At 37.5% G+C, this 27,001-nt stretch overlaps 1 protein-coding gene across 1 annotated transcript in view; it reads right to left on the reverse strand.

Moving 5' to 3' along the window:
* The window catches only part of LOC107078254 (vacuolar protein sorting-associated protein 8 homolog), a 48,770-nt gene that overhangs the window by 18,289 nt on the left and 3,480 nt on the right, over window positions 1-27,001 (reverse strand). The window contains exons 5-30 of the mRNA XM_015354518.2: window positions 26,660-26,692; window positions 25,975-26,029; window positions 24,381-24,505; window positions 23,532-23,618; window positions 22,753-22,820; window positions 21,848-22,001; window positions 21,548-21,607; window positions 20,984-21,091; window positions 20,677-20,754; window positions 18,709-18,864; window positions 17,632-17,706; window positions 17,428-17,463; window positions 17,247-17,337; window positions 16,637-16,683; window positions 13,795-13,884; window positions 11,236-11,282; window positions 9,570-9,792; window positions 8,382-8,471; window positions 7,050-7,095; window positions 6,732-6,774; window positions 5,991-6,063; window positions 4,887-5,006; window positions 4,295-4,366; window positions 3,517-3,636; window positions 2,538-2,594; window positions 360-442 (exon numbers count right to left, since the gene is read on the reverse strand). Of these exons, the coding sequence (XP_015210004.2) occupies window positions 360-442; window positions 2,538-2,594; window positions 3,517-3,636; window positions 4,295-4,366; window positions 4,887-5,006; window positions 5,991-6,063; window positions 6,732-6,774; window positions 7,050-7,095; window positions 8,382-8,471; window positions 9,570-9,792; window positions 11,236-11,282; window positions 13,795-13,884; window positions 16,637-16,683; window positions 17,247-17,337; window positions 17,428-17,463; window positions 17,632-17,706; window positions 18,709-18,864; window positions 20,677-20,754; window positions 20,984-21,091; window positions 21,548-21,607; window positions 21,848-22,001; window positions 22,753-22,820; window positions 23,532-23,618; window positions 24,381-24,505; window positions 25,975-26,029; window positions 26,660-26,692 (2,237 nt within the window). The remainder of the gene's footprint in view (window positions 1-359; window positions 443-2,537; window positions 2,595-3,516; window positions 3,637-4,294; window positions 4,367-4,886; window positions 5,007-5,990; window positions 6,064-6,731; window positions 6,775-7,049; window positions 7,096-8,381; window positions 8,472-9,569; window positions 9,793-11,235; window positions 11,283-13,794; window positions 13,885-16,636; window positions 16,684-17,246; window positions 17,338-17,427; window positions 17,464-17,631; window positions 17,707-18,708; window positions 18,865-20,676; window positions 20,755-20,983; window positions 21,092-21,547; window positions 21,608-21,847; window positions 22,002-22,752; window positions 22,821-23,531; window positions 23,619-24,380; window positions 24,506-25,974; window positions 26,030-26,659; window positions 26,693-27,001) is intronic.

The raw sequence follows: 27,001 nt of genomic DNA on the forward strand, positions 1-27,001 counted from the left end.
CTTTTAAGGTAATAAAGAATTAAGGAAAGCAGAAAAACACAGAACAACATGTTCTGCATCTCAACAAAAGACCAGTTTTGTATGTTATGTTACAAATAAATACAAATATTATAATAATAACAAATACATGTATAAAACAATAAAAGGTCTTAGAAACAAAATGAATAAAACAGAGAAACATGGGGTGAAGACTGGTCACAAGCAGTAAGTTATACTTGTTAAACAAGGGCCTGATTATAAAATATGACAAATTCAAATTCATGGAATGCTCAACACCAGCAGTTTCATGAGCACAAACACCCAGCTTTCTTCCTTTCTGCAGGTCAGGTTGTGAAATTAAAATAGAGCTGCATGCTTACAATTGTACAGACTCGGCCATAGACAAAAGCTTGCTTTCATCAAAATAAGCGGAACCCCCTGCCTGCAAAAGCTCCAGTAAGGCCTAGAAGAATAAGAAGCAAAAAAAAAGAAATTGGATCACCGATTAGAGGAATAAACTCTTAACACTGCTGCTTCTCACATTGCAATGATCAATTTACAAAGGCAAATTCAAGATCCTACTATCGTCTGCAAATACATTTCTGTAAAATTCAAAATGATGCACGATTTCAAGGTCACTTAGCCAGTCATGAATTTCTTCTCATTTAAATGATGTACAGTAGCTCTGCATTTCAGACATGCACCTGCACAATTGTGGTGAAGCCTGCATGGTTTATTTCCTCTCTGCTTGCCACTTCATTTAATCACTGAAGCATGGGCTTACTATTTTAGTTATTTATTTATTCCCAAAACTTTGAAAAGGGTTCCAGCAATATTTAAGGTCCCATTTATGGAAAGAAAACCCACAAACGTTGAGGGGCGAAATGTTTGATATCAGCAAGCTCCTTCCTCTTTTGACAATTATTTTTCTGACAATCAACCTGAGCACCTAAATGCGATTTTCCCAAAAAACATATACAGTATCTTAGCATCGGACACACAGAGTGCTAAACTAAATAATGATATTCTTTTTGTACTAATGGTGAAGACAAAAAAAAGCAGACAGATGTGTGCCTTCCATTTATAAATAAATTAAAAAAAAGGTGTAAAAATTACCTGATTGAAAGCTATTGCTTAAATATAGAAGCTTTATATCCACTGGCCAAATTAAAAATACATTTGAAGTGTCAAGGTCACTATAAAAAGTGTGCATCAAAAGGGGACTGTTTTGATGCAATATAATAATAATAATAATAATAATAATAGCTTACACTTATATAGCGCTTTTTCTGGACACTCCACTCAAAGCGCTTTACAGGTAATGGGGACTCCCCTCCACCACCACCAATGTGCAGCATCCACCTGGATGATGCGACGGCAGCCATAGTGCGCCAGAACATTCACCACACATCAGCTATCAGTGGGGAGGAGAGCAGAGTAATGTAGCCAATTCATAGAGGGGGATTATTAGGAGGCCATGATTAGTAAGGGCCAATTGGAAATTTGGCCAGGACACCGGGGTTACACCCCTACTCTTTTCGAGAAGCGCCCTGGGATTTTTAATGACCACAGAGAGTCAGGACCTCGGTTTTACGTCTCATCCGAAGGACGGCGCCTGTTTACAGTATAGTGTCCCCGTCACTATACTGGGGCATTAGGACCCACATGGACCGCAGGGTGAGCGCCCCCCGCTGGCCCCACTAACACCTCTTATAGGCAGCTAAATATAAAAAAATACATGTACAAAAAGTAGATATTCTTGTGTTTATATAAGTTTAATACAGTATTTTAGCCTTACTAGATTTAAGACACCATTCTCCCATTTCTTTGATGTTAAAGATTGTCTAATCAAATCCTTTCCTGATCGTATTTGTTCACAAAGGGTAATCCGTTTTCTTTCAGTTCGTGTTTTTATTTTAAAACCATTAAGTAAAATTGTTTATTTAAGCCAAGCAGTCAAACAAGAACCGATGGAAACTTCCACACAGGTGGAAACCATATGGAAGTGCATTAAAACTGGGAATCAGGGGTACTTCTTTACCCAAAGGGTTGTGGGGGTATGGAACAACTTGCCCAGCCATGCTTTTGAAGACAACACCCTGGTTTCTTTCAAGAAATGGCTGCATGAAAGCCTTGGATGAATTACCTGCTGGCTCTAAAATGGCTCTGAATGGCCTCTTCTTGTTTGTAACCTTTATTATGTGCTTACATAAGATAAGATAAGATCACTTTATTAGCCATATACAATTTCTTGCATTAGGAATTAGTCTTTTCACATACCCCAGCTTGCTCTCCATGAGACAGACACACAGAAAGGGAAAGAGGCCTGGGGTCAGAGCACAGGGTCAGCCATTGTACAGAGCCCCCGGAGCAGTTGGGGTTAAGGGCCTTGCTCAGGGGCCCAACGGAGCAGGATTCCTCTGCCAGCCGCAGGATTTGAACCGGCAACCTTCCAGCCACAGGCGCAGATCCTTACCCACAGTGCCACCGGTTCGCCTGCATTCTAACAAATGCACTTGCCATAGAAGAAGCAGCTTAACATTGGTAGAGGAGGGTACCTGCTGTCTTTCTGCATGTTGTGTGGTGTCATCTGGATTGCAGAGAAAATCAAGGACCTTTCAAAAAAGGAAATGCAACCATAAAAAAACTCTCGTGATAAAATCTCGGTAACAAAATAAATTAATTCAAAATTTGAAAAATGTTGCGATACCATTAATGAAGTGTAAAATCGGGAGCTCTGTGAAAGTACTACAGTATATGGTTGCTACAGTATGTTGTCACAGGCAAATGAGAAACTGCTGGTCTTGCCATGGGCGACAGCAAGAGTTCACATGAATTGTGACGTGAAAGCAGCCCTTCCTGTTCATTAGTCACTATAAGCAAATGAGAAACATGGTCTCCTAACAACATTAATTATTATGAGTGTATTTTAGTTTGTTGACTGTTTACAATATTTTAAAGTACTAAAAAACTTGTCACTTTGTATGCGCCGGTTTTATTAAAATAATTACTATTAACAGTAACAAATTTAGCTTGGTCTGAAGCATATTTACAATGTTGCCTCATCCTGAATCACAGACAATAAAGAGAATATGGTGCTGCACATACATTTAAATTTCACCTCCTTTGTGATGTTACTGTGTACTAATAGTTTCATTGTGGTTTGAAATGCACTCACCATGCCAATTCACTATAAGCCCGAATGTAAAAATAGAGTTTCAGTTAACCTTTAAGCCCTTGTTTGAAGCTTTGTTACTCAACTTACAGTAAAAGTATTACGAATAAAGATAGAATACACAGAAATGAATACCTGAAAATATGGGGTCTTATTTAAACGTGCGTATTATTGAGAGTTTACTTACAAAATAACTACATTTAATTTGCACAATGAAAACTCTTTCTGTAACATTCATACAAAATCACAGAAGCACAATGCATCACATCTCATAAAGTCAACAAGAACTAAGACTTTTATGAACTGCTAACAACAAAAACACTGTGTACGGTGTATGGCTGTTCAATAGTTGTGACACTGACCTGGTGAAACAGACGCCTGTTCACAAAGAGGCTGTTCTCTGCTTTGGCTAACTGTCGTGCCAAAAAAGTGAAGAGACTGCCAATCTGGGATGGAGTGAAGTCGGCACTCTCCAGCATTACCTACAAGAGCAAAGGTAGAACCTTTTTGTGGACCAAGCAATGAATAACATGTTTGAGCACATGGGACATGTTCTTCACTTCCTGGGATAATGGAGGGGACTGGTTCACCTAGCGGTTTACAAAAAAAGCCTGCATACTACCCGTTTTCTCTAGTTTGAATGAGACATAAAATCAAGGGCCTTGTATAAGTAGTAGTTGTTTGATGTTTGTGCTATACCTTCTCTGTCAGTCACTTTAAATAAAGGTGACTGTGAAATGCCTAATTATACATTCGGCATTGATTTAATCTACATTTTCTGCTCCTTTGTGTGTATGCCATATTTCCAAATCTAAACTTTTTGCCCATTTAATTTTTCTGACTTCGTTTCCATTCCTATTTACAAAGTAAACAAATAGTTCTAGCAAAACCATAAATAGAGCTTATGCAAAAACTGTGCCTTAGACCATGAAGTTTAATGGGCCACCTGCTAAGCTAATTGCGTTCCACAGACATATCTAAGAAGCTAGGTTTTAGGAGGGCTTTCATAGAGAGATAGCACAGAAAAGCTCAGAAGCAGAAAACAAAATCAAACAAAACATAACAGGATATACAATTATACTTGTTGAAACCACAGAACTGTTTTTCCAAAGCATTCATGTTAATTTCACACACACTCACCTGGAGTAAGATGTCTATAATTCTTTGGTGAAACTCAACTGCTTGCTTATCCTGCTGCAGATCTTCAAATGTCTGCAAAATATGTGCAATAAAAAAGTAGTTTGACATTCATACAGAAATAAAGCTTTCATTGTTGGGAAGTCTGCTTGTAGGTAAATATCAAGTATAACAGGATGATCTCTCTTTAGAGTTCGTGTTACAAAAAAATTATAGGAGATGCAGCTCACATAAATGCTACAAATCCCATTTTTAGGTCAAATGAAACAAAGGCTAATTTGTATATCGTTCATCTTTTATAGAACACAAGTAAGGATACTTACATTTCAACTTGTATAATTTCCTTTTGCATAATCAAAGTCTTGAAATCTATGGAGTTTTATTACCTGCAGAACAGGTGTACTATTAATTAAGGCACTGTCTGGCTATGACTGCACGTCACCTGTGTGGCGATACCTTCGGCCACATACTGTATACACACTCGATTTTCTGAAGTGCTCAGATTACTGTCACAGTTTGTGCTTTTCAAAGGTTTGACTGTTTTAGTTCACCTGTTCACCTAGTACTCAGTAGTTTCTCTTGCTGCTAGTCTTACCAGCGCCAAAACATTGAGGAATTCTCGAGTATTATACTTGAGAAGAATGCGGATGAATGGGTAAGGGTCTTCCACTGGGTCAATGTCTTTGGAATGTACACTTGTAAGACACATGAACACCTGAAAAACAAATACCGGTCAATGAACACGCAAACAATGCTCAGTAAAGGTGTTTGTGGTTTCTGACATTTTTCCAGTAATTGAGTTTGTATAAATTATGTTGGCCATGGCTCTTGAGAGTCTCAACCACACTCGGATTCTGGGAAAAGCTTTTTAGCATGAAGGATGAGAGGATAAATCTGATAGATGAGCAGATAATTCCCACGGTTGTTTCTACAATTGAAGTTGTGCCCTTTCTTGAAGATTATCACAAATGGGACATCCTTAAAAACCATTTGGGATTACCTCTTCATTCCAAGTATGGTAAGGGTTTAGGAGTGTGTAACATTAGTTTCCATCCAATGAGCTTAAACATTTCAAAGAGAATTACATCATTGTTGTTCATCAGTGTGATGCCTTTCATCACCTCATTATTTGTCCAGTTCTAAACTCTCCTTCTCCTGTTCGGTGTTGACGAACTGAACATACTATCATTAACAGCATGTTCTCGATTAAATCAGTCATAAAAATGATCCTTGTAACAGGCTTTGACAGTCTCCTTATCTTTACTCTGGTCTCCTTACATCTCAGGTTCTTGGGTCATGGGGGCGGTAAGAAACCATTGGTATTTATGTCTGCGCGTTGTTGAATTTCCTTAGCTTTTTCTGTCCAGTATCTGTTCTTCCTTTCCAAGTTTTCTTTGGCCCTCTGCCTTTACTGGGCGTAGAACAACACACTTCATCTACCATGTGTAGAAAGCCTTGCACACGTGATCAATAAACTGAACCATAAAAAGAAAATGCTCACGTGATCATTTTCATCAAATCAATCCTGTATTTCCAAATATTAAGAAACATTGTTGTTTTAAACTCTGTTCATGGCTGTTTTAACAACCTAGGTTTTTTGTAGCAACAAAATCCTACAATATATTTAAAACATTGCTCTTGTGGTTGTGGTTGCTCACATAAAAGGCTTATTTTGTCAATATCAAAACATAAATCTCACCTTGCTCTTCACATCCTGAACCTTGGTTTCAGGTACAACACCAAGAGGATATTCTCTACCAGTCAAGCAGCAACTAAATTAGAGCCAAACAAACATTAAATTCAGTCATTTACCGGTACACATAGCCATGAACTTGATAACCAATTTGTAGAGACAACTATGTGTCCTGCAGGTATCCAGAGATAAGTTAAATTTGAATTAGTTTCAATTCAAACTTTATTGTTCCATTGGGGAAATTGTTTTGCAGCACACTTCCAACATAACACAATGACAGACAATTTTATTAACCAAGGCATCGGTGCAACAATGTTAGAGCATATATGTGAACTGTGGAGATCTAAGAGTTGACCCCAGCCCTCACCAACCACAGACCAAATCTCTACAAGATGAGCCTCAGTGCTCCCTATTACTGGCTTGGTTTGATAAACTTAACATTTTACCCAATTCCTAAAATCAAAGGACAGTACCTACAACGCTGAGGAGGCCTATATACAGTACAAATGCAATTAACATTTATATTTAAAATACAACAGAATCATCATCAGAGTATAACTGCCTCTGTGACTTCAGCTATATATTGTTTCAATAGCTGAAATGCTATGCAGAAGAACAGATACAAAAAACAAGTTAAATTAAATATCTTGTAATAAAAACATCTGCTTGAACCAAACTATAATACGGCTCCATCTGTAACAGAGAAAATAAAATTAAGGTTTCTTGTTCAAAAATTTAAAAAATTACCTTATGTAGACCAGAATCGTGTTGCCCACAGACACAATATCATCTGTGAAATTCAAAATGTGACATTACTTACTGAATAAATAAACACAGAAATGCATGCTTTGCTTACTGAAAGTTCCAAATAAGTAGTAGCAGAAGGGTTAATTGCAGGTAGAGAGGATCATTTGAAAAGAAAAGCAACTTGAGAATGGTAGTCCCTGTCTTGAGGGGAGCTTAGTGGTTTACCATCTTCAAATGTGTATTTTGTACACATTGTTTTTCTGAAAACTAAAAACAACTGATGTAGACATCAGGAAAGGAAAGTGACAAAAGCAGTACCTGGTTTCTCGCTTCGAAGAGCAACTGACATAATTTGAGTCATTTCCTGTCAAGAAAGTAGAAAGAGAAAAGTACCATGATAAACAGGAGCACATTAATACCAATATCTTTACGAGTTCCATTTTTACAGGAAATATGGGTAGCACCAGCTGTTCTTAATGACGCTGTAAATCACTGAACCATAGTTCTTGCCTTAATTGCTTCCAATGCATACAAATAAAGCCTAAAAAAAACCCCAGAAAAGCTCAAAGCTACAGCTGGATAACTTTGCTCCTATACAGCAACGTAAGAAGCCTGAGTCTGTTCAACTGTCACACTGGTGAATGCTAAATGCTCATTCTGAGATATCAGCTCATATATACCTTAGTAAAAAATCATAGTTTAATAACTTCAGGTGTTTCAGATGTGATGTAACCCACTAGTTTCGTATATACTATGTGAAAAATATGAAAACATTAAAAAAGGGTATACAATTAAATGTAAAACGTAATTCAGAGCTACAGCTTTCTTTATGGTACTAAGTTGTTGACTTAGTTTGGTTAGCATCTGAGAATGGGAGTCAAATAAGATCCTTTATTTGATTTTACACAGTCCCCTCAATTATCAGCTCTTCTGGGAAATGGGAAGTACTTTCCGTCTTTTTACGAAGGAAATACGCACCCAGAAACCCTTTTGTATAGCTAAAATTTGTCAAAAGTAAAAGATATTTCCATTAATTTTAATAGGATAAAATTAACATTTCGGACCCCAAAAATGTCACCACTACATTTACTTTTTTTCTCCAAGAAATAAGAAAATGAACAACAATACTAACATGCATACTGTGGTTTGTGTTTTTGGTCATTAAAAACTGCTGACCTAGTTAGAAATCATTAATCATACCTCAGTACAGTTCTGTTCCCTTTCATTAGCTTTTTATGTATTTACTGTAATTACACACAATTCGAATTTTCATTTTTTCACACCTTTAGGGTCCATGATAAAGTCTAAACCACCAATTTTCTTACACGAAAAGTAAGTGTCACACATGTCTCTCCTGCCACTGCGCAGGCTCTGTGCTAGCTCTTACCCATACAACTTAGTGGAATGTGACGTGTACACTCGATATGAAACAAGTCGTATGATGCCTTCCTCCTCACTCTCTGCATTTCGTGGAGGTTTCAACATTTTTTCGCTTCTTTGTAGTTTCAAAGTTCGCTTTCATTATTCGAAATGTGAGAAGTTCACATTCTTCGTAGTATCGAATTTTCATAAACAGAATATTCGTAAAAAGAGGTATGGGTGTACAAGCTGTGTTATTTTTACATTTGCTTAATAAATAAACAAACCTACCTCAATGGGAGTTGTGTAGTCATTCATTCCTTTGTTATAAACATAGATGAGAGAATCGCACAGTTTGAACGTTCTTGATAAATTAACAATCTGAAAAAAACAAGCCAAAACTCATTTAACTCTGGTAGACAAACCTACGATTCAGAAATAGCTGTTATTAAAGTATCATTGACAATGTATTTATACAGTCCTTTTTTATGGTTTTATACAAAGCCTCCACCTTGGACTTGGTTGGTCATCAAGAGGCCACCATTTTGGCTCAAAGTCAGGCTATAACTTGGCACGGAGCTGAAGAAGATCAAGCCGAGTACTTGAGAATAGGGGTGTTTTGTTGAGCTAGATAGACCTAGTTTCATAAATGGGGGATAATCATGGAATTCCCTGTGAGGGTGAGAAAGGCTCCCGTGGAATGAGCTGCACCCCTGTAATCAATTAGGCGGACTCAGAGTGACGTATAAAACCAAATGCCCTTTATGTCCAGGATTGCCAGTGCTTCTTTAAGGTTTAGTGTATGTGACCAAACAAGAATTTAAAATCCTGTTCCTTCCAAGACCAGATCCAATTACGAATATGGCATAATGTTCTAGTAGATCAAAGAAAAGGAGAAGAAAAGAACATTTAAACCAATTTTATTTTCTGTGCTTTCCCCCTTATGCCACTAGAGGCACGTTCCCACTGCTGCCACCAAATGTAGCAGATCCTCCTACTCATCTAGCATTTCTACTTTACCTGTGGCTATAACACTAATAGAACCAGCTGTCCTGATATGCCGCGGACAGGTATTAAACCTGCAGTATTTCTGCCACTGACACAGAAGTAGATGTCATTGAAAGATATTGTTGGACTTCAGTTAAAACATGATATTTTTGCCTCAGAGCCTACAGACAGTTCATATTTTGTTTACAGTAAGCTAAGTCTCATTTATAGCGGAATTTATAATTTAAGTCTCATAGCTCACTCACAGCTGAATCCAATTCCTCCATTATTCTCATGAGGAATGTGAACCCTGACGCATTCCTGTTTCTTGGTCTAGGGGCTGTTTCTACACTTCCCCATTTCAATGTCCTATGTACACCAGGTTCTGGCCCTAGAGAATGTGTTGCTAGAAAACAGAAGGTGTAACGTACTCTATAGTCACCCTCCGTTCACCCTGCTGGATACATGCAGGATCTCTGATTCCAGACTCACTTGATGCAGATCCAAGGTCATGATATCCAGGTGTGGTATGAGTTTGTCCAGGACATGCACCTTCCCCTGCTCCTCATAGTACCCAACCATGTCTTTCATGACCAGTGGTGGTATGTTATTCTGTTTGCTGCTCAGGATATGTGGCTCCAGGCACTCAAACAGGACCCCCAGGGCAACAGCATTGTGGTTCAGTTTTTCATATACCTCCCCAAAAATCAAATCACTGGATCGGAAAAAATAGAACAAAAAAACAAACAAACAATAGATGACCAAAAAAGGTATATATAGACTAGACAGAGGTGAGTTTATTTCAGTCTTGGCAGGAAATAGCAAATGTTTAACTTTTATGCATGAAGGATGTTTTTCAGTTACTAGGTTTGGAAATGGTCCATACCAGAACCACAGGGGCTCACTGAGCCTCATCTTATCCTGGTTTCTGTAGCGTTATGAGGATCAGACATCACTCCTCCACTGGAAGGGACACTAGTAAGGGCAGGGATTACCCCCTCAGCAATACTGGTCCCTATTCATACAGCTGGGTAGACTGGTGCAGCTGGGTAAAGTTTCCTGCTCAAGGTACAACAACAGTGTCTGCAGTGCGGACTCGAACCCATAACTTGTCATACCCATACCCAAGACATATCCACTATTCAATGCCACCCCCAGCAGACTTGTGGTAGAACATATTAATTTTCTGGCACTTATTAACACTCTGAATAAAAGAACAACCAGAAGAACGTGTATCGATTATTGACCACTCTGGGAAAACTTGGGAAAAAAAGTGAAAGGAACCGTTTCAAATGGTGGGACAACCCAAGAGAAAAATTAAACATTCTCATGTTTTCAGGTGTTGTATGTTAGTCGTAATCATCTCAAAAACAAATTTTAATTAAAACAGCAATTTACAGCACATAGAGGAAAGACTACAAGAGTAATGCATTTGTGAGAAGGAAATGGGGAAAATAACCCCACCCTATTGAGTTCAACCATTATCTGCTTGGCTTGTTATCCAGTTTGTAAACTATCAGCCATAATCATTCCCATAACTTTACAAATAACAGAGGCATGATTATTGGCACTATAGTTTCCTAGTTCAACTTTGATTTATTTTCAGTAATTTTGGTTACCTGTGTGTCATTAGTAAGTGCCATATAAAAATATAGTGAAGGTATCATAGTTGTCTATGAATAACCCATTAACTTAAGTACAATTAAGAAAAAAACATAAGCCACTGACAATTTAATAATTCAAATATACAGCCTAAAATGATGTCATGCAACACAAACACCCTTCTAAGCTGTAGACTATGCAGTTTAAGAATTTGTTATCATCACACATACAAAGATATTGCCTCCATGTCACATCAATATCTGTGATCACATCAATGTCTGTAATATATTTCAAAAGAAGACATAATTAGTTTCAGAAAAGTGCAGATATTAGTAACCTTGCTAGCATTATATGATCAAATATGTATATTATAAAAGAACCTGAGAGAGCAATATTGACAGTGAACAATACTGTTATCTCCTTAAGTCTTTCTATGCATAGTGTGTTTCGAAACTTTTGAACACTTTATATGAACAGAAAGAGTCTAAAAACAAAAACAATGCAATTCTATAGACTGTAATACATATAAATGGCATGCAGAACATAAGGCACTCACATTCTGTTGAATTTAAAACAGCAAGTAGCACAGAGAGGAATCATCTCCTAAATGTAAAAGAAAGAGCATGTTATTTCATGCAAGCAATAAAGGTTGAACATCTAACAACAGTCTTATGGGATTCTGTTTTACTCCTCTCGTGCAGCATGTTCACTGGTCTCTGAACCCTAGATACTTTGTGCTGCAACGTATGTAACAGATGTTCAGCAGAGCTCAGTTCACTCAAGTAGAGTAACCATGTCAATACAGTCATGTTCTCCTAATGCAAGGCAAGAAAGCCACTTTAGCTTTAGCATGAGAACATACAGTATGTTGTATCCATTGGATATAGTAACACCAGGATGAGGACTGGGCAGAGGAAGTGAGTCACAGAATTCGATGAGTAGTGATAACGGTATGTAGAGCCATGTTGTCAAGCTGCCATAAATCTCTACAAGCAGAGCTCTATCTCGACTAGACACTACTGCTCAGACCATCTCACCTTGATAAGGTGTTGGTTTTGGTGATGGTTTGTGACTTGTGATCTCCCTGGTATAGCCTGTAATTTGTCTTTCTTTACATTTTTGGACAAAAGTATACTTCATCGTCATTTCAACAATACTGATAGATAAAGGCAATGTCATTTTTCAAAGTTATTTTTTTAAATTACATTTTGCACTCATTTGTACTACTAAAATCAACAGAAACGCAAAATCCTTGTGTGGAAAAAGTTAGTACACCTCTACCTTTATCGTTGCATCAAATGCCTAAAATTAGAAGCAGGTGCACCAAAACAGGTGCAAATGATTAGAACATCATTAGAGAGTAATTTGGAGAACACTGCCTTCTATAAACATCAGAAACCTGTGGTCTGCTTTGGTTTTTTTCAATTGAGGTGGTCACGCCAAGATCAAAAGAGCTCTCTGAGGCCCTCAGAAGAAAGATTGTTTATGCCTATGAGTCTGGGAAGGGTTTTAAAGCCATTTCCAAGAAAGTTGTAGTCCATCACGCCACTGTCCGAAAGATCAACTACAAATGGAGAAAATTTCAAACCACTGGCAATCTATCCAGGCCAGGTCGTCTCACCAAATTCAGCCAAAGAGCTGATAAAAAGATGCTGCAGGACGTCTCCAAGAACCCAGGATAACATCAAGGGATTTACAGGCAAGTCTTGCCTTAGTCAATGTCAAAGTGCAGCCAACAATCCAAAAGAGACTGCACAACTTTGTCCTACATGAGAGGTCAGGAGGGAAGGAAGAAGCCTCTGCTCTCAAACAAGAATATACATGCATGACTGAAGTTTGCCAGACAACACCTAGGTGAAGATCAGGACTATCGAAACAATGTGCCTGGACAGATGAGACAAAGGTAGAGCTGTTTGGCCACAATGCCAGATGTTATATTTGGCAAAAAAACAAAAACTGCCTTTGACCAAAAGAACCTTATACCAACTGTAAAGCATGGTGGTGGAAGCATTGTGGTTTGGGGCTGCTTTTTTGCTGCAGGGCCTGGCCAGTGTGTTATCACAGAGTCAACCATGAATTCCACATTGTACCAGAGAGTACTTGACGAAAATTTGAGGCTATCTGTCAAAAAGCTGAAGCGGAAACGTAAGTGGACCTTGCAATAAGACAATCACCCAAAACCCTCAAGCAATTCCACAAAAGAATGGCTTAAAAAGAAGAAATGAAGGCCCAAGTCAAAGCCCAGATCTTAACCCCATATAATGCTGTGGGGGGACATGCAAGAAAGCCCTCAAACATCACACAGTTGAAGGAGTTCTGTAAGGAAGAGTGGGCATAAATTTTGATGTAGGCAACTGACAGAGAATTACAAGAAACACCTACAAGAAGTGATTTCTGCCAAAGGGGACAACAACAGCTATTCAAGCTAGGGGGTGTACTTATTTTTTCCATAGCACACAATTGCATTTCTGACTTTTTATGTTGAATAAATGATTGCAAAGAATAATTTTCGTTGTTATTTGTTAAATTAGATCAACTTTATCTATCAATATTGTTGAAATGAAGAGCAAATATCCATACATGCAAATATGTTGAAAAACACACCTTTTCATGGGGTGTACTTACTTTTTCACAACACTGTATGTTGTTTTTTCTATACAGGATGGTATGATCAATTTTGTCAATGTACTACAGTAAGTTACGTGTCCGTTGTTGTGCTGACAACTGAATTTCCTGTGTCATTCTATCAGTGACTGAATCAAATATTACATGCAGTATACTTATTGTAAGGAGAACATAATTTACTGTTGGATCATTTTGTCAATTATAAATCCAAATTCCCCACGACCATGAATTGGAAGAAACGGTTAGAAATTGATGGATGGACAGACAAACCAAACGATATGTCTTTGTGACGCATCTTTGATCAGGTTATCTTATAATTGGATCTTTGGAAAAATCTTAAGTTATACATCTAAAATACACAAGAATACAGAAAACCTGATGGGTACATAAACCCTTTCGCTGCACTGTAAAGAGATAACTGTTGCCTTTCTAGAGAGGGGAAAATCATCAGTTCCTCTACTCTCGTGGCTAAAAGCTCACAAAGACCCACCTTGAAGTGCTGCTCCATGACCTGGAGTTTGCCTTGCTCAGGGCATCTCCTCAGACACAGTTCCAGGTAGTCCAGCAGTATGTCAGCCACCTGCAGGACCGACACCACAGAGTTTAGCCAACACCATTGCTCTGGATTTATGAGTCTGGGTACAAGAAAAAAGGTTAAGCAGAGGCATAGGACACAATGGGCAAAATCTCTGAATCGGATCTGGAGGACAGCCTGAGACTATCGATATCAAGATTACATTTTGTTTAGTTAATAACAGAGTTTATAGTGATTCCCTTCCTGCTATAGGTTAAAAGTTTATCTTTTTTACAGAAGGAAACCCCATTGACACATAATATCTACATTATTTTTTTTCAGCTTTCTTCCTTAAGATTTTGGTTTACACAGACCCAATTTGGAATCATCCGTCCCCCCCAACACAAGCAGCTTATATGTACTTCTCTAACCTATATTGCCAAATAATATTAATATTTTAAGGTTCTACCTTGTTCATTGCCATATACACTTGTTTGGAAGAACAATATGAAATATAATTGAGAAAGTGGTAAGTTTATTTGAGATAAGGTACTATACCTACTGACTAATATAAGCAAGAGCTTATACTAAACCTTGCTATTTTCCAGAACTAACTGACTAAACATTCCATGGTACTCAGACACTATTTGAAACATTTTTTTTTCATTGTGATCTATTCCTTTGCAGACTAGCCAAAACCGCTATCCGATAGAATGGCTTACATAGAACAAGCTCTGCACACATTTATAATAATGTTCTTCGTTTTCAAATACAATGTGAACATAATCTGGCACATGTCAGCCAAATACTAATTTAAATGATAATAATAGCAACAACATGGGAATATTACATTATATATTTCGTGGAGTGCAAAGTACATGTGACAACGACAGAAAAGCTGCAGGCAGCACAGGAAATTGGCCTGATATTGTGATATACTGTACAGTGCCTTGCAAAAGTATTCAGAACCTTACACCTTTTTTTTCATTGAAGCTTTTGTTTATGACACCTTGAAGTACAATTAATACTTGTTACAGTGTATACTGTACACAACCTAGTAAACAATTCAAAGCAAAAGACAAAAGAAAGTAAATATTAATATAAAAGTAAAATGGAAAAGTCATGACTGAATGGATATTTAAACCCTTAGCTGCTAAACATTAATTAATTTAGGTGCACAAAAGTAACTTAACGAGCCATACCATTTATTGAGTCTGTGTGTAATGATGTTCACATAATTTCAGAATAAATCAATGTCTTCTTCAATCACTGTCTTGATTGACTATCAGGTTTATCTAGTTTCCTACTTGTCGTGCTGCTCGGTTTAGTGGGACAGGCTGGCAAGGAGAAATCTGGTTAGGGATCATTAGGTGAAGCCAACAGCCACTTTGAAAGAGTTACAGAGTTCACAGGGGACAGGGGGAAAAATGTTCATGAGTCAAACCTGGCCCGAAGGAAACTATTACTGAAAACAAACATCTCAATTCATGTTTGCAGTAAATGTTTTTTTGCAAATTTCAGACAGTGCAAGCATGTGTAAAAAAGTTGTTTTGTGGTCAGATAAAGCAAAATTGGAACATTTGGGCCTAAAATCTATTCCAGTACATCTTAAGCAAACAACACAATGCATCACCCAGTCAACAACTCCCAGTAGTGTATGGTTATGGTAACATTATGTTCTAATTTTGCATCTCATCCACAGGGACTTGGAAGCTGGTCAAGATTAAATGGAAAAGTGATGGAGAAAAGTACAAGCTATCCTACAGAAAAACCTGCTTCAGTCTGCTAAACACCTAAAACTGGGACAGAAAAATAATCTTTCAGCAGGACAGTAATTCAAAGCATAAGGTCAAATCTATAATGGAGTAGCTTTGAAATATGAAAGTTAATGTCCTCAACTGGTCCAGTCAAAATCTGCATCTGCATGTTACTGAGAGTATGTGGAAAGATATGAAAACCAACGTTCATAAATGATCCCCTAACAACTGGAGAGGGTTTGAGCATGTCTGCCAAGAAGAACTGGCAAACATTACACCAACCTGGTGTGCAATATTGGTAGAGATTTATTCTATAGACTTGTGGCTGTAATTCCTGCCAAATGTGTTTCCACCAAGTATGTACAGTAATTCACAAATCTTAATATTTATGCAATTGACATATTTACATTTTTCTCTCTAGGCTTACATTTACTGTAATTTACCTTACCTGTAGAAGTCTGTTTGAGCACTCAATATTTTATTTAAAACCTGAACAATTTCACAGATTGACAAAACCATAGGAAGGGTCTGAATACCTTTGCAAAGTACTGTATCAGGGGACTGCCAGCAAGTTTAGGTCAGAGAGTTTTCCGATGCACATTAACATTAAAAGTTCTTCTTTATGTGCTTAGTTTTGATCCTCCACATGAAACCAAAATAGATCCTCTAACATTTCAACAGTGCTTTACCAGTGATTTTCACTGCAAAGTCAATTATTTGAGCACCACCATTAAACATTATCTTAAATCTCCACTTACCACTGAGCACAAAGGAAACCAGGCAGAAAGTCAGTTCAGCACATTGAGGGCTCAAAAATAGTTTCACGAATTACTTTTTAAAATTAAATGATTTACAATTCTATTGCTTCATTTTTTTCATGGCCTTCATGACAGACTAGATCCACACATGAAGGTTTTGCACAATGATGATAATTTACCATAACCATAATTTAAGATAAATGTAACTAAATTGCATTTACCTAAACTAATATTTAAATACTTAAATTTAAATATAAACAAAACACCCAAACATAAAAAGTACTTTTATTCTGTAATATTTACCTTCTTGGCCACCGCAGCTTTCTTTTTCTGTTTGCCCCAAGGAAGACCTTAAAAACATTTTATTAATAAATACTTTTAACTATAAGACGCAATAAAATAAAGGCTCTAAGCAACAAAAGGCTGTAACTTAGTACTATAGTATTGTATGTAATGTGATATCTGTATACAAAACAGTAGCTACACTAATTCATGAAACTGACTGTTAACCTGTAGTGCACTACTGTATATTTACTGGACAAAGCTATGGTGGAAGCAGGAACATTTCAGCCAGCCACTTACTAATGGGGGCAACGTGAATTTGAGAATATAGAAGCTTCTGATAATTGAACGGCATTTTAAGGGTTTTAACACATTTTGTTTTGAGAAACAACAATAAACTGTCTCAGCACGTCAAACTCGATTTCTCATCTTTTCAGCTTTTAGATTTTTTGGTGTTGTGAGAAATATTTATATGGTTGTTCACCATCAGTGCACACGCGCCATTTCAAACTTTTGTTTTATTCAGGGATTTCTCACACCCACCACACCTCTCAGTAATGTGCATCCCACCCCTGCCAGTGTGCAGTGAAGAGTGGAATGACTCCGGCCCCAAGTTGCTGGAGTGACCTACCAACAACAGCTTTGGCACTTCCTTCCGAGAACTTCCATGCCAGCGCCAAGGCCTCTGCATGCCGCTCCTGCTTCACCAGGGAGTCGAGCCTCTGGACAGACAAATCATCGGCACCAGATGAGCATGAAAACCAACCTGAACCCCAGTAAGTGTCCCTGACTGCAAGCTAGCAGAATCTCACCTCTGCCCAGGTTCTCAGCGAGACAGTTCGCACAGACTGTGGAAACAGAGAAAACAGGGGTTGATTCTGGCCTGGCCACCACCCATTCTCTGCACAGATGCACAGCCTTTCAAAGCCTCTTATTCTACGGTATGTCACGCTTTGTTTCATAACACATTTTAAATTCAAAACCAAATTGAAGAAATAAAGAAAAACAAAGTTCACCTTGACCCCCAGCAAAATTGTTTCTCCTCCGTGACTGCCCACTGACTGATAGGTGATCTTGTTAACCGTTGTAGCCTTCAAAGACATAAAACAGGACTTGGAACTGCTTGCAGGTTATTACCACGTTAAAAAAAGCATACAATAAACACAATGGTGAAATCATGCACATACTGTACACATTTCATCTTCTCCAAAACATGACATTTATCATTTCTGTGCCATTGCTGGAAGCATAAGCATCACGTTCCTTTTTCTTTATTAATTCATTTTGGGAGTCAAAATAGGCCATGTTTTTTAGGCTTACTTCACTTTCATGTCAAGCCTCCATGTGCTACTGGTACCAAAGGGAATTAAAGTTATGGTTCTGAATGTGAGATTACAGGGAATTTCGCACTTACTGTAATTACCAAACATTGACAGCTAGCTTCTGTTAGAGGTTGAAGTGGGATATAGTGTTTATATTTATTACATGTATCCAGCAATATTACTGTTTAACCACCTTCTGGGAGGTATTAGAGTAATTGCTTGGATCTGTTAATTTAGCCTTTACAAAAAGCTACAGTACAGCATATTAGAATAAACAGTCTTGCTATAACAGCTGAAGCAACTAATTTCCTTGTACAAGGTGTTAAGAGTAGAAGAAATCGCACAGTAACGGACAGGACAAACACTCACAAACATTTCATAAAACAGGACAATCACTTAAAGAGTAAAAAATTCTTTATGAGCTTGTACTGCATATAAGAATTGGGAAAACCTTGCAGTGTGTCTTGTCCTGTGCGACAGATTCACTGCCGCACTGCTGAACTCAATGGAGACTGAAATCAGTCAAGACTGTTTCCTGCTCGTCAGATGAAGAACTGACAAGCATTTGTATTCACATAAGAAATTAGAAGACATACATTTTTTTCTTTCACCATGGGAGTTCATTTCATGACCTTAAAAGACTGGGTTATTTCCCCTCACAGAATTCCAAACCTGGTGATTTCAGGCAGGATTTCAAAGATTTTATGGGAGCCACTGGAAAAATCAGGTCCATTGCAGAGGCAATGGGTAGGGGATAGATCCCACACATACATCTGTCCCAACAGCCCAATCTTTGGATGGTGAACAGGTGTGTACGAGCTGCAGGTCAGGCAGGTCCAGCAGCTGTAGCTCTTTCCCACTCTTCCTGTCTAGAACGTGCAGCTTCTCCACAGAATCAATGAGAAGGAGCGTTTGCGTATTCATCCACTGAAGTACACACATGCAAAGAAACAACAGTGACAGGTAAGGTAAGTACGTATTTATGTCTTTTTGCTGTAGAACACCAGTAGCAAAAAATGGCATCTGCTCCTGCCATATCATGGAGCAAAACAACAACCAAACAAAGAAAAGCAAATGAAACAGTTCCATACAATTAGGGAAACACCTATATTAAACCTTTTAAAGGCACTTTTTAGGGAACAAATGAACAGGTAAAGGTTATTCCATGCTGAAAGGAAAAGAAAAGAGACAACGTTGTAGAGTCTTCTTCAGGTGTGAGGGAAAGAGGGAAACTGGCAGTTAATAAAGCATGGGAAAACAAAAGACAGGGTAGTTGGGAGGAGGTAGGAGAATCAACACTCTTGGAGAACTGGAAGAGAGGCGTGAAGTCAAAACCTGCGAATGAAGAGAGAGGATTAGAAGGAGATGAGTGCGTCGTTGAGAGAAGGGGGAAAGTGTGTTCCTAGTTTCAAGATAATTTTGGTTTCAGATGTCTTTCTGCAATAGTTGTTCCGAAACCCCTCTGTGAGGATGTCCACGGAGAGATCAGTATGATCATGGCCTTTAAAGGTGAAATGGATAAATTATGGGGTTAGAAAGATCTTTGATCCTCACAGACCTGACATGTTCCCTGAAGTGGTCTAATTCCCATTTCACCAATGTAATCAGCTGGGTATTTTCTTCAAGAGATGCAGTAAATAAGGTTGTTGGAAATACATTATGTCATCTGGGTGATCCGAAATTGTCCAGAGGGGCCTTGAATGAGTGTTGTATCGGATATATGTTTACAGTGGATGCAGCGAGTTCTGTTGTAGGGGAAAATGCCTGGTGTGGATGACTGCTGTTGGAAGTCAAGAGAGCTGTGAACAAGAAGGTAACGCAGATTAAGTGGACGGCGAAATTTGAAGATGGTTAGAAAAGAGGTTACCAGTGAAGGGTTCATCCTGTAAAATTGGGAAGAGAAAGGGTGTTAGGGTGGTAGGGAAGCACCAATGGAATGCAGTGTCGAATCTGGCAGTTCCTAACTGCGTTGATGATCCGATGGCTATTTTTGGTTTGGAAGAGGGCCCTGTCAATAACATGACCCATATTCATGACTTATGTTAATTTCAGCCTGACAGGAAATGTTCATGAACTTGAAAAAATATTACACATTCTTTTCACAAAGTTTTGCTTATTGAAAAGATGCGATAAAGATTGTTCCCGGGTTATTTCCCATCATTGAGGAGAAACAGAACAGAAAAAATGAGTGGAGTAAAGTGTTCGTTCTTTAATAATTTTTTATAAAGGTTTTATTGAGCTTCTGAAACATTGAGGTCAGAAAATTATATCGGAAAAACCATTAATTTCATTAATGTGCCAGACCCGTGCTGTCAAAATCTGGTTTATTCTACTTTTTTTTTATTCTCACTGTTGCAAATATATATCCTGACTTTATTTTAAAAAATGTTCTAAAGATTGCAACTATAGATTACTTCAAGCTCCTTTTTTGATTGTGTCCATAAAGTTATAAAGTGAATGTTTGGCTATAGGTGAGCTGGCCATATAGTACTGTTCACTAAGATGTACAGTGAACATATTAGAAGTCTACTGTTTGTTTCAAAAAGGATTCCTGTTTTGTGCCTAAAAACTGCCAGTTTTATTTATTCAAATCATATATATATATATAAGAGAAACTAAAAAAAAAACATTTTTGGAACAAACATCCTCAATTAAGAAAGGCAGCAATAGTTATTTCACAAAAGAAAGCTATCTAATTTTACTGGATTACGTTTACTTCAGAAAAAAGCAGGCACTCACCTTAAAATTAATAATTTCAAAGTGAAGCTTTATTTCTCTTATTTTGACAACTGACAATGTTTCACTTGTACACTTTACCTGGAATGAAAACAGAAATTAAGATACTATTAATATCTATGTCTTTGGACAATTAATCCAAGTCAAATTTTCTGTAAATAAAATAATTCCACCCAGGAAAAGCAAAAAACACACCTAGAAATATATTTTGCTTTAAAAACACATATTTCAGCTCCATACCACCAGTGACAGTTTGTCAATGTATTGAATTACCACAAGAAACGCCACCAAAAAAAAAATCACAACTTACATGAAACATTGTCATACAGGAACTTTGGCAAAAAGCTAAAACAGGGTCAACTGATTCCTGAATCCATAAAAAATTCCAAGCCAGACTGGGAATACAGTGAGCATCTGTCTGCAAAACAAATTGTATCAGTCACAACTTTAACAGGTTTATTATAACTTGTAAATAAAGCTTGTAAAACACTGTGTAACTAAACAAGAGAGCCCTATCATATGACTAAATTTCTATAAAGATGTTTCCCTTATTGTAACTGTATGGCAGCATGACCTATGAAAACTACAGCACTTGCATATATTTTTCACATTGCCCTTAGCTAATTATGATATTTTTCAGTTTAATAACCAACATACTGTATGTTCATGAATTAGTTAGCTGTTGCATATTTTCGGCATGTTGTACAAACACTTGTCTTCTACCTGAACACCACTCTCAGAGGTCTTGCCTCAGACAGGTTTGTAGCTAACTATAAGCCAAAACACAGAATTGATGATTCTGAATCAACCGAGTATGTAAAAAAAAAGGGCAATTCTAAACACGTAAAACAATCCGATTTTAATTGAGGTTTACCTTCACAACCGGGGAAGCATAAACAACCTTCAAGTCAGGTTTCAGGGTAATAATCAACACCTGTCAAAAGATGGCAAAATAGAGAAAAGAAGATATGTCAGATATATCAAAATCGTGTTTAGAATTTAAGGTAGAATTTAAGAACATATTTACCTTACAGCACTCATGAAGTTATTGTGAGCAAGTTATTGTGAGCAATAACTTACTGGCAATGACCACAGGCACTTACCTGGTAAAACAAAGGCACAAAAAACCAGTCAACCCATTAGAAGACTTAAACACAGCACATCCAGCCTATACCTTTCTGAGCGACACCATGGCCACCAGTGAGTGCTGGGCTACAGAGTGGCCTGTGAATGGCTCCCCGACGTTCAGAGGCTCCACACAGTAGACTTTCCCCTTGTCGCTGCTGAACAGACAGTGGACTTCGTGCGCCTTCGCCCCCAGAGATCTCCTGCAACACATGACGAAGGAAACCAGCTGGAACTACAGTCCTCAAAAGTTATCTTAGGCTCCTCTCAAAGCTTCTGTTTGCACACAGCTCTGCCCAACTAAAACCACAAGGAAATGTATATATATATGCGACTACATCAAGAACAAGAAAGCAGTCTCAACCAAAGACTCGTGTCCTGGAGGGATCAAACACATACAGTATGTGGGCGGCTGAGAGGTGCTGTGAAAAAAAAACATTATAAAAGGGCCGGTTCAACTATGTTTAGGAGAGGATGCAGCTTTAAGGCAATGTCTTTATTTCCTGATTGTTACAAATGGCTGTGATGTTGAACTAAGTTTTTAATAAAGTAACTGAGTGCTGAATTTTGAATGGTTTTTGAGAATTGTAAGAAAACTGAAGTGACAGGAAGGTCAGTGTGTGTTGGTAATTACTGCAACCTATCGATTTTCACGATGTTGAAATATAAATGAAAGAACGGAATAAAAATATGCAAACTTTTAAAACACAATCTGATGTAATGCTCTTGAGTGATAACTGGACAACCAAACATTAGTATTCATCATTTCAATCATGTCTTAGTTGGAGTTATCAGGTTTAACAGTAATGTTACAGTTATGTTAATCATCAGAAGGTCACTTAGTTGGTTGAGAGTTCAGGCAAGCTGGAGCATAAACGCACATAAAATAAATAATTGTAAAGAACAAACGGCAGTCTGATAAAATCACCCAAATCATCTTAGTCATTCACGTACTTGAAATGAAGTTCAAAGACAGAACCAGCACTGTCATTCCACACAGCCAGAGAGGGGTCATCTGTGAACTGAGAAACGGAATACAGATTCTGAAATCTTTATTTACAAATCCTAAACAGCATTTAAAAAGAATCAAGCTTGTGAAAATCACACAAACTAAGAATAAAGATAATCTTAGTTTCAGCGGTGCTTCATCATTATTCAATTCATGCTGCCACTCCACTATTCGTCCCGGTTGCCTCCAATGGTGCAAAACCTAATGCTGACAATACTTTCCCAACTATTTTACTTACTATTATACATAATTATATACAGCTACCCTGCCCTAACTAAAGGTGGCCCCACAGATATTTATCAATAACAGACACAGAACCCAAGATTAAATATCTGCACAGGAAAAATGTGCAATGCACTGATTTACTAGATTGCTTTTGTCCAGAGTGTTAATACACGGACATTTTAACATGTCTACAAGCAGTGCAATGAGTGTGATGTTCAAATCCAAGTCCTCTCCGTCTTGCTCAAGTAGAAGGTATTTTTAATGGGTCAGGATGCTCAGAGCTCTCCAAGAGGACTTGTTTTTGAGACTGTTTGAGAAACGTTTCGGAACACATGCTTACTGCGTGTTGACATCATACATTCTCAAGTAGTTTTCTATAGCTCATATCCGTTTTTTCACACCAAATTTCCCTTTAATGTGATGACGGATAACAAAAGGTTTAGAGGTCAAAGGAAACATTCGGCTGCTACAGTCGTAGATCTATTTTGATAAGCCTTACCTTGATATTAACAACTGCATTACCAAGTGGAATAGCATTTGCAATGGTCCGTAGCAACTTTCCGGTTTCTAGGTCCCACTGCAAAATCTGAAGATCAAACAGCCTTAAGTGTTTTAATTAATAGAGCAATGACTCAAAAGGCACAAATCATTGAGACAGACATTTTCTAAATCCAAGCATGTCCTAGTTTTAAAAACATATGATCCCCATGTTTAAGCAACCATGAAGGCCTTTTCATAAGCTTCCATAATTAGCTTGTAAATTGTTTTAAAATCTCATTTCCTTTAACTGTATATGAGATAAATATGGCTCAGGATGTTGATGGTAGCACATTTGCCTCTTCAAACCAGATCATAAATCAAAATTTCGCTTCTATATTGAGTTTGGAAACTGCTTGATTGTTATTTTTGCCTTTTACTCATTTTGCCAACATTGAAAACACTAGAGCGGTGTAATCCACATTCACTGCCTTCTCAGTACACATCAGTTTACAGTATTCTCAGAAATGTTTATCCCAACAGAGGAAATCTCAAAACCACAACAATTAGACCCATGTAAACAGTTCTAATAGTGCAGAAGTTACCCCAGAAACTTGACCCTCCGTTCAGATGTACCGAGACAGAAAGAAATTAGCTGCTAACCAATAGTGTTCATTTTGGGCCCTTTTCCTTGAAATAAAGAAAGCAAAAATGCTTTCCATGCTCAAACTGCTTAGAGAATAGAATCGGCAGTAAAACATAATAATGAAAACAATAAAAGTGAGTGAAAGCCTGAAGAGGGAAGCTTGGATACCCATGCAATAATTCCTTTCAGGATCCTTATTTCACCGAGCCCATCTGCATTCTTTACCTGTCCATTCGCAAATCCACAGAGAACATGAGTGCAGTTGCTGTTAATGGCGAGTGCTGATATCGGGCCTTTCTCTGCACCAATAGCTGTGCTTCCCAAACACAGCTTTAGAACCTGGCCTGGGTCTGAACACAAGTAGACACATCCTATATTAGGCCACCAGAAAAGCTGCATTTCACAAACATACTTCAGATACCGTCCTTCAAAGATAAGGTATTATATTGTGAAGGAGACTAGCTACTCTAGTCAGATTAGCATTTTCTAATGTGTTACTATTATATAAATGTATAGGATCAAAATGCATAACAAGCCCCTGAACTGATCACCTTTTAGATGAATTATTACAAAAACCAAATACTAGGTTTAATTGGAACTCTTTAATTTTAAAGTTTTTAAAAATGAAGGATGCTGTCTTCTAACTAGTCAATTTCTTAACTTAAATTCTTCAGTCTTTGACCAAAAACTAAACTTATTTTCTTCATAACGAAAACTTTAACCATACAATTTGTTGTTTCAATAAAGGATTTGTTTAAGTAAAGTTCTCTGCTGCAATGAAAACAAGCTCGTGTGTGGATCTCCAGGACTGGAAACCCCTGCTGAATTATCTAATTAAGAGAAACATAAAATCTAATACGAGAGTATGTGGTTGAAAAACATACTACAGCAAGGAAACATTGAAATAACCAGAATAATTATTCTGCATACAGTACACACTGTAAAAAACTCACTGTAAAAAACACTGTAAAAAAAGTTATTTAACACTGCTCTACTCTTTCCTATCGGTTTTGAAATGCAGAAGCATCTCTGTGCTGATGCTCTGTTGAAATTAGCAAATATGTTTTACACTAACAGTTAATCCTAATTGATATGTATTTTGCAGTACAAAAAATATCTGTATAGATTCTTCTTTAACACATGTTGTTAACAACAACAACTGATGCGTCAACAAGTTTTGATTGGTGAAAATGACTGGCTACTACAGCACTTCATAATGGCTGCTCATGTACAGTTCACTTTAAGTAATTGTGATCAAGTTTTAGAAGATATGTTATTCATATTTCTCACCCAAATTAAGCTACATTAATACCACTCAAAGCTGTTACAGCAGAAAATGCTAGTAGATACATTGATTAAATAGGCTTAATAACTTACATACTGCAAATAATGATTATGTTTGACTTTTATACAGTAGTGTATTATAAAATTAAATACTGTAAATACTAAATACTGTAGCTAGTGCAGGGTTAAGATTTCAAACCACTAGTAGGTTGGTATGCTACTGTATGTATTAAAATGAAAAAGGTCCAATTAACACCATACCGTATGTAAATGAAATATCAAACTTTGATATTAAAAAATCCAGTTTCTGTACTTATCATAACAGAATAATAATGAGAATAATTATCCTTGTCATTATTCTTATAAAACTGACAAAAATGAGTAAAAAATACTTTAATATGAGAGGATGCAAAGAGGGTGAACTTATCACTTTCTATTTATAAATGTATCTATAAATTAACAAAACATTCTCTTAATGTATAAATAAATCTAGAGATCTATGTATACAGAGCCACACTTTTAAATGAATACTTACCAAAAATCAGTAAGAGACCATTTGATGTTCCAATTGCTATAATGCCACAGACAGCCTGGAAACATAAAAGCACACAGCAGTTATTTTAAGACGCTTGTAACTGAACTCTCTTCTCAAAAGGCATCACTAATGCATCTGCCTGCCTCCCATGCAGAACAGACACCTCAGTGAACAGAAATATGCACAAACCTGTCCATCAGTTATTCAAGGGAGGAAAAAAAAAAGGTACAGATAGAAAGATGGCTGGTAGTAACATAATGGCATTGTTATATTTGCTTACAATTGGTCTATCAAATCAGAATTCAATTTTTAATACATACTGAGCATCAAAAATATTTATCAATTACAACTGCAACACATGCAAAGCTGTCATCAAGAAAATGGCAAATATTTTCTTTAGGCAGTGAACTGACAGTTTACTGAAACAAAATAAATAAATGGATAATTCCCCATCAACAGGCATCTGGGTTGCAGATGCTGTTGTATCAGCTTCTGTCGTTCCTCTCGAACGAATAAGTATCAATCAGACAATATTACACATTTTCCAACTCAAAGCATTTTTGTTGTTCTGTTAAAAACAAACTGCCGGTAAACGACTAAATAGAGCAATGCCTTTATGAAGAGGTTCCATTTTGCAAAACTGCTGCTGAGGTTCAGGAAGTCTTTGGACGACAGAGTAACTTACCACTGCAGTGGGCAGTCCTGCCGCCACTCGGTCCTAAAAGCAGAAAACAAGGGATTTACTACAATTCAGGAATATCTCTCCATCTATTTTCTGAATGCTTCTTCCAATTCAGGGTCACAGGGGAGCCAGAGCCTGTCCCAGCAAGCAACAGGCACAAGGTAAAGTACACCCTAGATGGGATGCCAGTCCATTGAAGGGCAGAAAGACACACACACTCACACCAGGGGCAACTTCCCAAGAAGCCAAACCTACCAGAATTTTTTGCCCCCACAAGAAACCCAAGCAAACAGGGGGAGGACATATGAACTCCAAACAGATAACACCCCAGTTCCAGAACTGAAT

This window comes from Lepisosteus oculatus, chromosome 6, assembly GCF_040954835.1.
Source record: "Lepisosteus oculatus isolate fLepOcu1 chromosome 6, fLepOcu1.hap2, whole genome shotgun sequence".
NCBI lineage: Eukaryota > Metazoa > Chordata > Actinopteri > Semionotiformes > Lepisosteidae > Lepisosteus > Lepisosteus oculatus.